Here is a 17,864-nt window from a genome sequence, read left to right as displayed (position 1 = left end):
CACACCTTCTGTAATTTTTCATTAAATTTCTTTATTTGTGTGCATATGTGTGTGAACACACACATGCCATGGTATATGCATGGAGGTCAGAGGACAGTTTTCAGGAGTCTGCTCTCTTCTTCTGCCATGGGGGCCCTGGGGATTGAACCGGCATCGTCAGGCTTGGCAGCAAGCGCCTTAACCTGCTAAGCCACCTCTCCAGCTGAAGTCTCTCTTTGAACACCATCATCACTATCAACCCACATACTTTAGACAATAATTTACTCACAAAGGAAAGACACCACCAACTTTATTAATAACCAACATTTTTATTAGAGCAGTTACAGTTGTGGAAACTGTACATTATACATTTTGGTTTCAAGGATTATAAATTAAGGAACTCGCCGGTAGGGAGTTCTTTTTCACAGCAAGAAACTTGAAATAAACAAAGTCATGTTTTATTAAGTACATTGGCAGACTTCATGTGCTGTCCAAAATGTAGAGTACAGTATAACAACCTATTAGAAAGATCCTTCATGGAAAATACAGCTGTGCACATTTTAGAAAAATACCCACAATTTGAGCTTTGTTTTAAAAAAGCTTATAAATCATATATATATTTATAAATGGAGCCAACATGCTCACTTTATAAACATCCTTTAGTCCTCTGTTGCCCATTCTTTTCAAAGCATTACACATTTAAATAAACACTTAATAAGATTAAATATTCTATTTTCTTAAAAAAAAAAAAATCCGCCTTCCCAGCATACGGAGCTACAGGAGTAGGAAGGGGCGGGGAGAATGTGGAGACTGACATAGGGACTCAGTTTGTTCTTGAGTAAAAATGGACTTTCTAAATTTAAAAGTCAAAGCAAAATGTAAAAAATAAATATACAAGTAGTAATTTTATTTTCACCTGCTCTTTTTCTGCCTTATTTAACCCGTCTTGGTCACACCCAGGAATCTGACTCTATTGCACTTGTGCAAAAATCCGCCCCTGGGACACCACCCTGCAAGTAATGAAGCATGCAGCTACGTCGGTGCAGCCCGGAGTCACACACACTGTCTCTTCCGCACTAAAGAGGCAGCTGGGGGCAGAGAGACTCAGCTGACACCATGACATCATGGCTAACAGCCAGGAAAAGGTCCCCCTCCACAAGGTAACACCCTTGAGAGACTCAGACATAACCTTTCCTCCCCGATTTCTTTTTAAATAATTATTTTTTTTTATAAAGATCATATAGTTTCTCTAGGTAAGCATGCTTCTGAGTAAATTATATAATAGAAAAAAATCAATGTCAGAACAAAACAGGACAGCAAAAGACAAATATTTAAAACAAAACCGTCTATGTCTTTTAAAATTTAAAAGAAGATTACAAAACAACTTTGAAAAATGTGGAGGGCAGAGAATCGAGGAGCAGCGACTTAAGGAAGCTTCTATCTACCTGAATGCATTCAACCAAAATTTGAGGGTGGGGAGGGGTGGGGTGGAGAAAGAGAAGGGTAGCTATTAATAGGATCTTGCTTAACTTTCATGGGAATTAACATAGCCACTGACAACATTTTATTTGGTTGTAATGTACGTCAGCAATGAAACCGAACCCTTAACCACTGATGACTGCAATCCATGCAACATTTTGACTACACTCCTTAGTATTCTGTTGTCTTTCAGCTTTCAAAATTAAGCACCTCCTGAGTGCATCAACAACTCACCTCAGTGATGTTAAAAATATTTAAAATTAAATTATTTCTTTGGAAGGCATAGTACCTTCAGACCACTACATTTTTAAGATAAATAGCCTTTTATGGATTTAGAAAGAATGAACAACATGAAAACAATGTGTTGCTATTAAAATAAACACTATATTTTTCCTTTTAACTAGTCTTTTGTTTCTGCTTTTCCTTGAGATGCAACCTGTGTGTTTTCATCCAGCCAGGGCTGCAGGTGGAAGATGATTATACATCATATTTAAATAAACAGCGAAAATGAGCAGAGTCGTGCACAAGCAAATGAAACGTTCCCTCCCAGAACATTCCAGGAGATGTCAAAGCAGCAGGTCACCGCAGAAGACTGCTGAGTGACGCTGCTACCTACTTCTTCTAATGAGATAGGAGTGAAGGCCGGAACCATGCCCACCGCAACACAATCCGCAGACGGCATTCCTTGGGCGGTCTTCTCACCCCAGCTCCCTACTAAAAACGTCAGATGGTAAAATAGTAAGGCAGCTGTTGACTTCCATCAAAAAAAAAAAAAAAAAAAATCGCAGGTCCATACATTTCCAGTTTAGTCACACTCTGCTAGGACAGATGGAGTAGCCAACGCCAAGAACTTCGCCGGATGGGGCTGCTTCAGCAGATTTTAAAAAAGAATCGTTATTAAGCTTTGCTCTCCAACATGGCTGCGTGCTTCAGCTCCCAGAGGACCCCAAAAGACACAAAGCACTCCTGGGGGACCTGAACAGTTCCTCTGGCTGAATTTTCCAAGTTTCATCTCTCTTGTGATCCCATCCCAATTCCAAGCCTCCTTGCCTGAGTCTGACTCGGGTGTGCCATTTAAAGGGCTCAGGACACCACGGCAGAATTGTGGGCTAACTCCACTAGTTGTCATGATTTCACTGAGGGGTCAAAACAGGTATAGCATTAAATCATCATACTTAGTCAGGCACAGCCAACATTAAAGTGAAAGCAATGCCACTGATTAAAAAAAAAATGTAAATCCGAATTGGAGGAACCAATGTTACTGTAATTTTGTATAGACATTAAGGCTACGCTTACCTTTCCTCGTTCCAATCAAGTCAGAAAGTGAACAAAAAGAATGGCCAACCCGATATTCAACAGCATGACCAGAACAATCATGACCGAATTAGGGCCCTGAAGGAGAAAAACAGAACAAAACAAGCACAATGTTTCCATGTCAGTAGGGGCTGCTTTACACAAACCCATCACCAGAAATGACCAGAAATACAGGCTTACAAACATGGCCAAAGAAACTAAGCCATGAGGCATAACAGCCCTTCCAAAAGGTATGAGCTAAAAACTAATGCTACTTTAGATGGAGTCACTGTTCAACTTCCACTTAAAATTAATCCAGATTTGAATTAAGTTAAAAAATTTTTTCAAGCTGGGTGTGGTGGCACACACCTTTAATCTTAGCGCTCTGGAGGCAGAGGCAGGGAGAGGTCTGTGAGTTCAAAGTCAGTCTGGTCTACACAGTGAGTTCTAGACTAGCAAGGCCACATAATGAGACCCCATCTCAGAAACGTCTTTCTCTGCAATAGCTTACTCTATTTACCTCACACAACCGGTGGCCTCATTTGGGAAAGGTCACTGGAAAGGAGTTGGGAGCTCGTGGGTCTCAGATGTATAGCTGTCCTTAGGGTGTGACAGATTCAGAAGAGAGGGCAGTCCCTCATCAAGGCAGGAGGAATAATTTACTCTTCCAAGGAAAAATTCAGGAAAACACTCAGTGACGTGTTTTCGCTTTTATAGATCTTGTGTATCCTGGACTGGTCCTGAATTGAGGATCCTCCTACTGTGCTGGGATGTAGGTATATATCACCATGCTTGGTTTATGAGGTGCTGGGGAACTGAACCCAGTACTTTGTACATGCTAGGGAAATACTCTACCAAATGAGTTACAGGCTCAGCCCTCAGTGAGGCTTTCTTAACTCTTGCTTTTTTCAGGGCCTCCTTCTGGGTCCTCCTCCTCCTCCCTCCTTTAAAAACCACAATACTTGAATACTTCAACCTCCAGAAGTTATTTTTCCAGGTCTGACTTTTTGTTTCTAGACTCAGAATCAAACCACTGTAGAATCAAATATATTTAACCTAACAGTAAAATCCTATCTCTGTAAATATTGCTAGAATCAGTACCAGCCAACCCAAAGCCACCAAGCACCTATTTGTTTAAATTAAGTTTATATGACATTGCTATTCAGGTCTGGTGGTACCTGAAGAATCTGCCTGTATCAGAAGTAGATGATCTTGGTATTTTTATTACTATTATTATTAAAATAGCATTAATTCTTAAGTGGTAGTGTTCTAGACTGCTTTTATGTTGTTGTAAGTAAATTAACCAGCTTTTGAAAAATTTATTTTTATGTGTATGACTATTTTGCCTGAATGTATGTATGTGCTTTTGAGGGTCTCTGCCATACTGCCTTCTTGCCTCTCACAAATCAACACCATGACCTACAGGTGTTGATTTGTGAGAGGCAAGAAGGCAGTCTGGCTCAATATGATTCATTAGCTGTTGTTGGTTCAAACTTTGAGAGTCTGACCTTGAGTAGTTTATTTTAGGATTATATTTAGGAGTATATTTAAACAGCACAATTTGGAAAAAAAGTTTCCTGGTGCTAATTAACTCAATCTCATATGCACAACAAAGCTTAAGACTTAACCACATTGAAACTCTTTGTACAACTGATGTTTTCCATAAAAGATGAGTTCAACAGATTAACTGATAAAAAAAGACTCAAGATAGGGTCTGGGGTAGGATCCAGTGTGGTCTCAGCCACCCAAGCTAGTGCAAAGGTAACCAGGCTGTCAGCCACATCCACTCTTAGCCTCCTGGGCAGAAAACAGGTTATACTTCTCTCCATTTGAGGAGACTATCCTGTGTCTTTAGCATTCCCGAGTCCCCCAGTGTTCATCTGTGACTACAAGGACTACTGTGCCATCTACATGTGCCCATGTGTGTGGTTGGTCTGTTGATACCAGAAGGGGGCATTGGGTCTACTGGCATTACAAGTACTTCTGCGCTTCTATGTGGGCGCTCAGACTTGAACCTGGGTCCTCTGCAAGGGCAGCATGTGCTCTTAACTGCTGAGCCATTTCTCTAGTCAAAATTAATTGTTCTAATTAAGTTTACACAAAAGGAAGCAGTTACACTCTGAGTACCACACAAGTGTGTACTCAAACAAGATGACAGGACTGAAGAGTAAGGAGTCTTCAAGTGTTCGTCTTCCAGGCTGGAGCTTAGCTTCAGTCACCTACCACTGACTGAAGGACGTCCCTGCCCTGTGTTCATGGGCCACGGCTCTCTGGTGGAGGTCAGGGTGCTCTGTGCGTTCTCTGTCGTAACACTGGTCACATTTTATTGCCATCTGTCCTTACACTGTCACCTTCCCACCCAGACTCAGCTCCACAGTCTCAAGGGCTTTGGCTTTGTCCTTACTGTGTCCCCAGTGCCTGACTCCTGGGGTGTCTAGTTCCTCCACGCAGCCAGTGCTGAAGGAGAACCCTCCAGTGTCCAGCACTGCTCTAGGTACTGGTGGTCTGGATGCTAAACAAAACAGGTGACGTCACTGCATTGAAGAACACATGAATTGTTGGGAAAGCGGGGTGTGGGGACTGAAGACAGGGCCTTCTGAGGGAGAGACAACAAGAAGAAGCCACCCCCCCCCCACTTCTTAAGCCCCAAGCAGATGGAAGAAAAACCAGGGTTTAAATGCCAAGCAGCAGACTAAGCATCTCTAAGTAGATTATCACTTAGTTTTTATTTATTCTTCACACGAGATTATTAGTTGCATTCTAGAGGGTTTCAGGAGGATAAGTGTATTAGAATACTTACAGACTATTTACAAATCAAGGTTTTTTTGAGCCAGACTTAAATGTCAGCCTGTTCACTTGGGTGCTTTGGGCTCTGTTCTCTAACGTGGCTAAAGCTCAGACCTTAGTTTAAAAACCATTCCTAATGAGGTTCTCTCCAAGGCAACATTTGCATCTATCGCTTGTAATTCTCAGAGAAACAAAACCTTACTAACTTCCAGCTACTCAATTAATAGGTGGGCCAGGCACGATGGTTCATGCTTGCAATCCTCACGGCCTGAAGGCCGGCACCAGAGAAATGCCATCAGTTCAAGGCTAGGCTGGGCTACAGAGTAAGGCTCCCTGCAATAAATGGCGAGTTCGACTCTATGCAACTGCTCAACCAGGGCAAGCTGGAGACATAGAAACTCCTGGAGCTCAAAATACCAGAGGAAAAAATTCAATATCCCAACTGAGCATAAAGAGTATGGAAATGTTAGCGATACTGTATGCTTCAATCAGACCGTATTCTTAAGTGTGCAGATGATTTGGAATTGCTTCAATTTGGGGCTTGTAGATGTAATTCCTCTCACAGATAATGGGTGCATGAAGCATGGAACAAAACTGTATGGAGTTCAGGGTCTGAAGAGGACCCAGGACAAACAGAATCACAGAGTCCCTTTAAAACCGACATCAAAAACTGATGCTAGGGCTGCGTGTGTAGTGCCGTGGCAGAATATTTACCTAGCATGTATACGGAAGGCCTTGGGCTGGGTCCCAGTCAAAGGACAAACCAAACCAAACAAATGTAAGCTCTGTGTGAATCTCTGACTCTCATTTTGTAAACCCTGGTAAGCTGCTGTGAGAGTTTACGTGAACTCTTTTGACCTGATTTGTTTTCTGGATTTGTAGATTGTCTTGGGTTGAATTTAGCACCTTGTTTACTCTCTTTCTTCGAAGGTTTGGCCCACATCTCATTGTGCTTGTAATCTGGTCAATGAATAATGAATGAATGCTTTTTTCAGAATGAAAAATACATAGTATGTATTTCCTACTGAGCACACACACCTATCTACCCTGTGCATGCACCAATACACAGGCATTTTTACTCCCCCAGTGTAGCTCCCTTTAGGAAGCCATTAGAAGACGACCCAGGGGAGATGGGTGTAGACCAGCATCGGGAGGCTCCAGCAGCAGCCGGGTGAAAAGGAAAATCTGGGATTCTATGTTTAAGTGGCAGGTACCAAGCTGTGACTTTGGTTCTCTTCAGACACCTTAGGCAGGCAGGCGACTGGGTGAAAAAGCTTTACGGTGAAGTCCCATAAATACGACTGTGGTGGCCCGTGGTGGCTTAAAATAGCAAAATGAAGAAAAGCTTAGTCCCGTTTGTCCAGACTGACTGGGACAGGTGTGACAGGGAGCAGCTGGGCAGACGCTAAGTACAGATCAGAAGAAACCTTTGGAAAATAAAACAGAGGGTTTCCAACTATGAGAAGATACCCAGCTCAAGTTGACCCTGGAGGGGTCGCAAGTTTCTCCTGGAGGGCTGTAATCCTTGCACAAGCCTACCTCCTACCTCTTACGTTTGTTAAGTAATTAATTTTCTCTAAGTGTTCACCTGTGTCCCACAAGAGTTTCTACATTTCCACATCCAGGGTGAACATGAAGAAATGGAATGTATTAAACCATTTATGAACTATTTATACTTCAACCAGTCTGTCGTTGATAATGACAATAATAACACCCTCTGAGCATTTACTCTACTCAGTACTGCATTAAGAACATGACAATTTCTCCAGCTGCTCACAAGGAGTACCAGCTGATTGATTATGGGCACCCTCTGCATGCCTGTGCTTGTGTGGATATTTCTATGAATTTTAAAGTATTCATTATAAGCTCTGAACTTGCACAGTGCTCTTGATTTCTCAGAAGAGTAGGCAGCACTCCACTGTCTCAATGGCCATTCACTGACTACTCTAATGGTGATGTGTTACTTCCTAACTCCAGGGAAGAGGGCTGGTGTTAGCAATGAAAGGCAGCTTCCTGCTGCTGTTAGGAAGGCAGCATTTCACATGGAGGGCCAAGGCAATCCTGCCTTCCAGGTCTGGATGATCATTCACAGGGCAGTCTGAAGTTCAAGAGAGATGCAGGGCTGCTGAGGTCATCTCATACATATGTAGCTTGGGTTTCGATCAGTGGACCTGAGCTGGAAGTTGCTTGGCTTCCTTCAAGAACCAGCAGGTTCTATGCACTGGTAAAACCTATGCTTTTTCTAAATAAATTACAGTGGTAGCGAGTTTGCAAACACATAGTACTACTATGGGGAATAGCAGTAGTATTTCTTTCCCCTATCACCTACTGATGAGGGGGTGCTGGACACACACTTCCACTGTGGCATTTGGGAAATTAAATGCCCTACTGGACAGGCAAAATGTGATGTTGATGGAATGCCACTGTGTAAACAGGGCAAATGGAATATCCATGAAACCTTCTTCATAAATATTCATGTTAAATGTCTGAGAAGTAGTTATTTCATGCAATGAGTCAATAGTGGTAGAATCAGAATAACAGATAATGAGCTGTATCATTGTTCAAACATTAAAAAAAACAAATGCTTACTAAATACTCAAATGTCTTATGTTGGTGTGTCTTAAAAGCCATTTACTCCCATAGAAGTTGGCTCTCAGGAAGTTATTGTCTAGTTGGATCTGATTAATTTATATTTAGCTAATGAAAACGTGAAGAATGAAAAAAGAACCAATATTATATATATATATATATATATTAGCAAAAATTAACATAAATTAATTCAAAAGATGAATTTTAATTGTTTAACTATGAATAAATGGAACAAAACTAAGAAACCGCTGGCTAGTCTATAATCTATCTACTTTCCCAGGACTCTAGTTCAAACCTTTATATACATGTTTCTGAAACTGCTAGTACCTATCAAGTGGCTGTGTCTTACTCCCAGTGTATTTCACAGTGAACCTGACCGCCTTGAGGCATATAGAACCAAGCTCATATATCAATTTACTTTAAATCAGTCACTTTAAAAAAAGAATTCTAATAAAAATCAGATCCCATAAATTCTACAGAACTTGATAAAATCCCAGTTCCATATAGTCCTTACTGAATCAATGTCATGTCAAGAAACATGTAGTAGACATTTATCAATAACACAGATTTTACTGGTTAAAAAAATTTTTTTTACCTGTCCAAGACACATCAACAATGGCTAGTACCTATCAGACAGCTGAGCCTGGGAACATCCACACTCAGAGATGAGTTATAAAGTAATGATGTTGTTGTAAAAAGTTCCTCATTTGGGAAGAAAAATATTCTTATTGCAGAGCCTGGTGCATTAAGTAAAATATAGACTACATATTTATGAGAATTTACAATGGCTGCTAATGATGTTCCTTTGTGTAAAAAGCCAAAGGAAGGATCAGAGTTCCTAGTTGCTAAGCAGAGAGGCGCCAGCTATGGGTAGTGGCCATGTTTCCCTTCTAGGGGCCGCTGAGTAGATTAATTAAGAACTTCACCAAGACATGCTGATAAATACTTGCTAACCTGTGAGACCATCCTGGGTTGGCCAGGCCTTAGCCCCATCTGGACTGTCTGCAGTTGGTGGCTGAGTAGGCTCAGGATTCCTGCCCAGAGAACTCTTCCCTGTCATGAGCTATAAACATACATGTTCTGCTCGACTCTAACAACCCTGTGGACCTTTGTCAGCCCAGCTGTGGCCAAGATGGAAAACTGCCCACCCCATACTGTTCCCTGAACAAACCCAAGGGAAGGGCTCTTGCGAGACTTACTGAATTGGCTTCTTTTTCTGAAGGGCAGGAATCACTGCTTGTTGGATTCTTTGGTATAGCAAGTTCAGACTTCTTGGCTTTAGGCTCAGCTTTGCTTTCTTTGGCAACTGGTTTTGTCACAGATTGAGAGGGACTCCACTTGTTAGGTGATGGCCTGTGTACCAATGCTGAGGAAGCCTGGCTGGCTCCACTCTCATCCTCCCCATCTTCTGGAGGATGCTGGGGCGTGTTCAGTTTCACATAGTAGCCGTGATACTGAGAGTGCAGCTCCCCGTTGCTGGGGTTGGGGACATGGTGGCGGCCAGAGTACTTGGGCACGGTTGCTCCGAGTTCCTTGGAAGGAGCCTTTGATGTCAAGGGCTTATTGACAACGGCTGTCACCTGCTCCTCGGTCATGCTCCTTCTGTCTTGACTGAGTCTGGCCCCTGAGCTGGGGTTCTGTTTCCTCATGGGCTTTGGGGAGGAAGGCTGGGGAGAGTGACTCTGTCTGGGACTTGCCTCAGGGGACCTGGGGGGTGTCGTGCCTTTGCGATAAAAATGTGGGGATTCCTTTGGTGATGGTGGCTTTTCGGGTACCTTTTCTTCTGGATTTTCTTTAACGTCTACCCCCTCCTGAAGTCTTTGTTTGATATAATCAGGGCCTGGAAATGAGGAACAGAAAGGAAAGGAAGGTGATAAAAAAAAAAAAAAAGCAAGTTGTAAAGGTTTGCAATCTAGGTGACTATCGTTTGGCTAAGGGGGACCGATGTTCCTCCTCTTAAAGATATTTATACAGTGTGAGCACGTTTCAGTGCACAAGGAAAAGATTATTACTGAAAAATGCTTTCAAGATAAAACTTATCACTATTTATATTACACTGACATCCATAAAAGATAAAAAAGTTTAGACTTCTCCAATATTTCTATCATTTCTTATTGGAAGAACATGGTTGTTTGGTTTAGAGCAGAACTCAGGTTGATAGAAATTCTAACCAATAAATTTATTTACCCCAATTAGGATAATTAAAGCACAGGAAACATGAACTTGAATAAAGAAATAATCTTAATTTTGTCTGATCAGAAGTTTAAAGGGATCTACAGGAAGAGCCTGCTGAGAAGGTATTTTTAACCATTGCTGGAACTTTTTGGTCAGGAACAACTTCTGCCTTTAAGCTGAGCTCCTTAGAATAATGTCTGTGGGGTTGGGGATTTAGCTCAGAGGTAGAGTGCTTGCCTAGCAAGCACAAGGCCCTGGGTTTGGTCCTCAGCTCTGGAAAAAAAAAAAGGACATCCAGGATGGGCTGGGGAGATGGCTCAGAGGTCAAAAGCACCGACTGCTCTTCCAGAGGTCCTGAGTTCAATTCCCAGCACCTACATGATGGTTCACAGCCATCTGTAATGTGATCTGGTGCCCTCTTCTGTGTACATAATAAATAAATAAATCTTAAAAAAAAAAAAAGAATAATGTCCGTGCAGTTCATTCACAACAGAGCCATGTTACCAGCAGTGTCCGTGACATGACGGTCATCTCTGGCTATATAGTCTCAGGTTCTGTGTTTAATTTATTAAAAATATACTTCAGGAACAGTTATAACAATTAAAAAAATCAAGTTAGAATTATTTATTTTTGAAAGTGGAGACTAGAGAGAGAAACAACTCAGTAGATAAAGTGCTTGCTAGAAAAGCATGAGGACCTGGGTTAATTCAGGGGAGCTTGTGTGAACCTGCAATCCCAGCACCAGAGGGGCATGATAGACAGGACGGTCCTGAGACTTGGCTTAGCCTAACTGGTGAGCTCCCTGTCCTAGCAAGACCTTGTCCCACAAGAAGGATGGCGTCTGAAGAATGATATGATGCTGTCCATAGCCTCTACATGCACACACACATCCACATAATACCTACACACAGCCACACACTTCAAAAAAACCACCTGCTCCACTGTTTCTTTATATTGACCAGCTCATAAACTAAGAGGGTGCATGGCATGAAGGCACAGGCTGTGAGGGCTTACTGATGCCAATGGTCTAGAGACGGGGGAAGCTAGGGAGTCAACACAGTTCTCAACTGTGGTGCCTTCTCTAAGGGTGTGTTAGCTCGTGGCCCTTCCCCATAACCATGTAATGTGCTACCACTCTAAATACCACAAGGTGAAGTCAAAGCCGCACTCGGCAGAGTGGCCATCTTCTTGTAAATGGGCAGAAGGCGACACACTTTCAGATGTCATTATGAGAGGAACCAGAACCACTAGCTTGTCAGAGAGCCAACCAGCTCTTGTCAACACCAACCACTTCATTTTCCTTTTCCTTCCTATGTCCAACCCCATCTCTTATTCTCAACTAAAGAGATACAAAGGGGCTGGAGGACAATTATCCTTAACTGTGAAAACACACTTGCACATTTACACTTTTAATTGTTCTTCCATGGTAGTCTGAGTTAGCAAATTATAGTGATATGGTTGCTGTTTATTTTATAAAGCTTTCTCACCCCCTTGAAATGTAAAGCCTCACCCAAGTCATAGGAAGTAGATATTATCCCCAGTCTACTGATGTGGAAACAGCTTGAACAGCCGAAAAGCCAAGTCACACAGTTCCTGGGATCCTTTACGATAAAGCACAATGCCGCACATAAGGCAGTTTTTTTTCTTTTTAATTTTTTGAGATTATAATTACAACATTTCTCTCCCCCTTTCCTTCCCTTTAAACCCTCTCATATAGCCCTCTCCACTCTCCTTCACATTCATGCCTCCTTTTTCCACACATGGTAACTGCATGTATGTATATATTCCTAACTGTAACCCTTTAAGACTGTATAGTGTTTCTTATGTGTGTTTTCAGGGCTGACGGTTTGGCACCTGGACAGTCAATTACTGCGCTCTTTCCTGGGAAGGACCAACTCTCCTGCTCCCAGCTCTTCTTAGTTGCCCACAGCTCTTTGTGGAGGGCTGAGGCCTTCTGGGCTTTTCCCGGTCCAGTTTGGCATGTCTGTAGGTGTCCTCCTTGTTCAGCTCACCTCTGGGTTCATGTTGGTGAGGCTTTCTGACAGTGTACCCTTGCAGATGGATTCAGCCAGAACACAACAGTTACCACCTCAACTTCTGTTCTCCAGAAGATACAACCATCTCACAGCCTTAAAGCATCCCCAAACTTGTCAACGATTGACATTTCCTTCCTGAACCAACAATTTGGTTAAGTACCTTTTCTTTTCTTTTTGAGACATGGTCTCATTATGTAGCCCTGGCTGGCCTGGAGATCACTATGTAGACCAGGCTGGCCCAGAACCTAGAGATCTGTCTGCCTCCTCTTCCTGAGTGCTGGAATTAAATGTGTGCACCACTCTGCCTGGTAAGCATTCTCTTTTCTAAGCTGGTGGTTTTAACTCTCCTGTAGAAGAGGGAGGGGAATGAGTTCCTGAGTGAGGAAAAGGGGTAACTACCACCCCAAAGGCCATGTCTTTGTTTCTGAATTCATCCTTGGTGCTCTGGGCTGGGCACAGCACCTCCAGGAAGCAACAGCACAAGAGTTCCACTCTCCATCGACAGACTCACTCCTGCTTTTGAATTTGTTTATTTTAGTTGCTGAGCATTGAGCCCAGAGCCTCATGCTGTACAGCTGAGCTATACCCACCATGCTGGCCCTCTTTTAAAACCATGTAAGCTCACTTGTACTTGTCCTGCATGGAGAAAGCCTTTATAATTCTACTGCATAGGTATGTTCACAGTCCTTCTCCCTCTGTGATTTCTGCTCTGAGCAAGCCTGAGTGTGGCATACTATCTGCTTTCCCCTACCACCCTCCAGCCCTCTACTCAGTGTCATTAGAATTGTTTTTATTTGTCCTTCACTACTATTCAATTTTGTAGCATTCCTGAACATACCATTCTAGGCACTGTAGTGACTGTACCATGCAAAGATAATTATAATAGTCAAGATTCTTGGAGCCAACAGTTCTAATTTAATCTACACAACACTGAATGGATTACACAAATGACTAAGTACTTAGGACTTCAATCCAGCAGATAAGCACAAACTTATGTTTACAAAAACCACTTGCCAAAATCTTTATATCAAAATTAAGACCCACTGAAGATTAAATTGAACTTCCATATACACACAGGAAAGAGTGAAGATATAATGGATGCTGTGAAGCATCAGTGACACATTCTAAAAGATGGAAGGAAAACATCAATAGCCACGAAACTTTGAGAAGTAAAGGTGTTGGAAAGCATGTTTCCTTTAGAAATGTGAGGCCATGATGCTGCCCTTAAGAACTGGGTTTCTCCTGGGGACCATTGATCCCCTTTCACTTATCATGGGGAGCTGATCGGAAGTAGACAACAGAGTTTCCTTGATAGATCCCAGCAAAATGTCTCCCTGTGGAGGATGGGGCTGGTGCCAACATCCACAGCTGCAAGAGGATGTTTATTGGGGAGAAACTTGGCCTGTTTGGTGATGCTGGCCCAAGACCACACTTAAAAAGTCATATACTTTAGTATGTGTGTATATATACACATACATATACACACATATGTAAAATAACACTTGAATATGAACATAATTTCAAATGCTTTTTATAAACACTTAAAAAACAAAAAACAAACCCCCCAAAACCTCTACATATGAATTTATATTTATGAATCTTATCAGGAGGCTAAGTTGAGGAAGTTGCAATAACTGTGAAACTCAAATTTGGACTACACTGAATGTGACTCCTGACTTAACTCCCAGAGACCAGAGGAGTCACTTCTGTCCCTTTCAGAAGCCTGCCATATTGCTTCTTTGGACAGTTGTCTTAGGAGTATTAGGGAAGGTGTGTCTAGCATGGTCTCTTAGGATGACTCTAAGACTTTTTGCAGATGTTGAGCTACATCTATCACGGGTTGCTGATGTTGCTGAAAACCTGCTGCATTCAGATATTACTAGACTGGTGGAAGTATATTTGGGCACCAACATTCAGATTTCAGACTGCTTCGTTTTATGCACAGGAAAATGAGTGGTTAAGGAAAACAGAACTGCAGTCTCAAGCAGTGGTTCCTAGACTTGAGGTCTTATCATATGCACCCCAGAGGTTTCAACTTAATGGGAAGCAGAAACCCAAGCGTAGACATTAGAATTTGCATGCTCCAGGTGATTCTACATACCAGATGTAAGAGACTGAAATCATGCAAAAATTACGGGTATCGAACAGGCCTCTACCTCATGCCTGCTTTACACGGCTATATCCAAATGGGAAATGGTTCCAACAAGGCATAGTCATGTGAGAACTGGCCAAATGTGAGGATACACAGCTAGATTTTTCCAGAGCAAGATTCAATTCATTTTAAACAAGCCAGTTAATGTAATGCAGTGGACAGAGGTTTTTCCTGGACTCTTTTTCTCTTGGAAGGCACACGTTGTGCCTACTACTCATTCTGTGTAGTAATGTGTGGTACAGTGTAATGCCAGCTACATAAAGCTGGTGAGCGGTGGCAGCTCATGATCAGGACCAGCCATTATTGCCAGAGAGGGAAACTATAACAAACGTTGAGAGTTTGGCAGTTGGAACTGGCAGACAGTCATATTTTTATAGGCAAGATCTACGAATCTTAAGAGATTTTTACCCCCACTGGGGATTCACATTGAGAAAAAGTCACCTGGTTTACAACATTCCACACGTGAACAGTCAGCCTGCCATTACCATCACAGAAACTTAAGGCCTCGCAGGTGGCACAAAAGCTCTAAGCAGACACTGGCAGATAGATGGTGGCAGCAAGGACTCCAGTTTGAGCTTCAGAAGTGAGCCTTGCTGGGCTGGTCTTACTGGGCTGCCCCCAAACAAATGTCTGCAAGGGCACTGCCCTGTCAAAAGCTTAGTTGCAGCCACAGGAATCATTCAACAGAAATCAATCATTTTCTCAAGGCCGCCAACGAGGAAAAAGTGACCACAGTGAAAGATTCTAAAGAGAGGACATAACCGGTGGAAATAACACTATTTTCCCTAGGGACTTTCTAGTCCCATCTGTACCAGTACTAGTGCCTGTGACCAGAGTTCTCAGCTGTGAGCTGTGGATGTCCACCCCAGTACCCCATAAGTGGCTGTCACTCAGGATAGGTTTATGCAACTGAATACACAGGAGTGCATGGTCAGGATAAACAGAAGGCTCAGGAACCACCACTCACATCTACCAGTCAACTATTCAGTCTCCCTTCTTCATGGAAAGACAAAAAAGCACTCAGAATTTAAAGTCTGGAAGGTGAGCTCAGAAGTCATCTCTTCCTGGATGCTTCCCTTTACTTAACCAAAACAGTTTACATTAGTGACTGGCACAGGCCTTTAGTAATGAAGACTACCTTGACTTCTAATTCATGAGAAATGCAAGCACAGTTAACACTTAGTAACGTAGATCACAGGCTTCACTTTTATTGTAAATAATCAGTGGTGCTGTGTGTGAGCATACACACTTCAACACAGGAAGACAAAGCTTGTTGAGGATGTTGCCCAGGGAAGCAGGCTGGCACTCTCCCAAGAGGGCTCAAATTAATAAATTTACCACAGTCCAAGGTGGTGTTTCAATTTATTTAACTCATTCCCAGACCCACTGATAAATGCAAAAATAATCTATGCCTTACTTAATATGACTTGGAAATAAAACTGAGATAAGGGGATTTATGGAAGCAGCTGGGGAGCTGCCTCAATGTGGCACTTGCCACATAAGTGCAGGAACCCAAATTTGGATCTCTAGCACCCATGTAAAAAGCTGGGTGTGGTGGCTTCTGCCTGTGGTCTCAGCACTGAGAAGGAAGAGACAGGTGGATCCTTGGAGCTTGCTGGTCAGCTAGTCTTGCCAAAGTTGTGAGTTCCAGGTTCAGCGAGAGTCCCCAACTCAAAAAATCAGGGGGAGAGTGATCGAGGGAGATTAATCTCTAGCCAACATTCACAAACACATGCACATACATTACACTATCCCACAAAAATCACGACTGAGACTAACTCAAATAGTGGGAAGAAGAGCCATGCACATATGGTTTCTCAATTGCCGCCCCCCCCCATTTTCTAATCTCTTCTACTTCTTCCTGATCATCCTTTTGGCTTGGGAACTTGAAGTCTTAGCACACCAAGTGCTTGGAGCAGACTCCCCTTTGTGAAACCCTTAAGACTGACATGCCATACTGTAAGGCCAACTCATTCATTTACTGTGGGCAATGTGAAGGTCACACAAGGTACACAACTTTTATTGCAATCACCAGTACACGTCACTCCTGAGGGCAACGACTTCCTGGTCATTGTGAAATCAGGATGAGGAATCTCACCAATATGAAATATGAGAATTGACTATGTAATGGCATCAGGTGAGCTATTTCCTCTGTCAGGACAATGATGCCAGCAGAGCATACACCTGCCTCTTGGCTATGGTTCCTTACCTTCTGCCCCATGATCAGAAATATCCTCATCAATGTAGCTGCAATAGTTCAAGCTCTGGGGTAGGCTTCTCTAGACAGGATCAGGATGGACTATGCCAGTGTTTGCCTCTGTGACTCAATTTCCTTCTATACTTCCTATGCTGACTGATTCTTTAGATGGTTCCATGTACCCAGCCATGCTACAAGGAGCTCCTTAAAACTGTACTATCACTGAGGTCTCTTGACTGATCTCTGTAATACTATGGCTCATTTTCGAGTTAAGGCTTCAAAGGGCAAAGGTCTTCCCAAATTCTCCATGGATAAATCACTCTTCTTTCACATTGATTCCAGTTTAGGTTTCTTCATGTGTACACAACACACATCTAATAGGGTGATGTGGTGGTTAGAATTTAGCCCTTTGAGAACTTAATATCCCTACACAGCTCTGCTTTTATCTTGCAGTTTAATTGATCCGTATAATACTAGATTTCTGAACTGAAGCTGTGAGATTTAACCATGATGTAAGTATTGCCGGTTCCTAAAAGTAGGTAATTTGCCATGAAAATGTTCAAAACGTAAGCTACCAGACACCATTCACCCAAGGGCTGTGGCATGTGCCTTCAAACAATGGTGATATGTGTATCTGAGATGTGTAAATTAAGTGGGCGGGCTGAGAAGCGGTACTAAAAGTCTCTCTGCAGATGCCTATCTGATTTGATCACCCTGTAAATGCAGATCAGGAAGCATGAGTTTGTTCCCTTGAGAAGATCCATAGTACCCAGCACAGAACAGGCCTTCTGTGCAGCTGCTGAAGGAAGTGTTGGCTATGGGTCAGAGGGGACTGTGGTTTCCCACTTAGCTCGGGTCTCCAAGAGGCTCACTGTCCTCTCACGCTCCTAGAAGGCATTCATTACTGACGAACAACTTGCCTATAGGAATCTGTTTGAACTAAGGCAGGGTGGAATTACATTTTCCCACAATATTTCTTTTCCCTAAAATGCTTTTCCACCATACAAAGGCTTTATAAAAGCATTCAGTCTAGGAAACTGAGATGGCCTTCAGTATCATTTACCTCTCGGTAACACCTAAGAGAAGTCTAGAGGGACCCTGCTATGCAGCAGACTTCACAGCAGAGCCAAGAATTAGCATCTGCAGACAACAATGGTAAGTCTGTGTGCTTGCAAAG

The 17,864-nt window shown here is 42.6% G+C and overlaps 1 protein-coding gene across 4 annotated transcripts in view; it reads right to left on the bottom strand.

Annotated features, from left to right (window-relative positions):
* Positions 1–288: 288 nt before the first annotated feature.
* Jph1 (junctophilin 1) overlaps positions 289–17,864 on the bottom strand; it is an 87,916-nt gene continuing 70,340 nt past the window's right edge. The window contains exons 4-6 of one of the 4 annotated variants that reach the window (XM_036179839.1): positions 9,327–9,967; positions 2,755–2,850; positions 289–2,594 (exon numbers count right to left, since the gene is read on the bottom strand). In XM_036179839.1, coding sequence (XP_036035732.1) covers positions 2,770–2,850; positions 9,327–9,967 — 722 coding nt within the window. In that variant the 3' untranslated portion in view covers positions 289–2,594; positions 2,755–2,769. The remainder of the gene's footprint in view (positions 2,595–2,754; positions 2,851–9,326; positions 9,968–17,864) is intronic. The other 3 variants (XM_036179838.1, XM_036179837.1, XM_036179840.1) reach the window with 3 other exon arrangements.

The sequence above is a fragment of the Onychomys torridus genome, chromosome 2 (genome assembly GCF_903995425.1).
Source record: "Onychomys torridus chromosome 2, mOncTor1.1, whole genome shotgun sequence".
In the NCBI taxonomy this organism is placed as follows: domain Eukaryota; kingdom Metazoa; phylum Chordata; class Mammalia; order Rodentia; family Cricetidae; genus Onychomys; species Onychomys torridus.
This window is presented reverse-complemented; position numbering and strand designations above follow the sequence as displayed.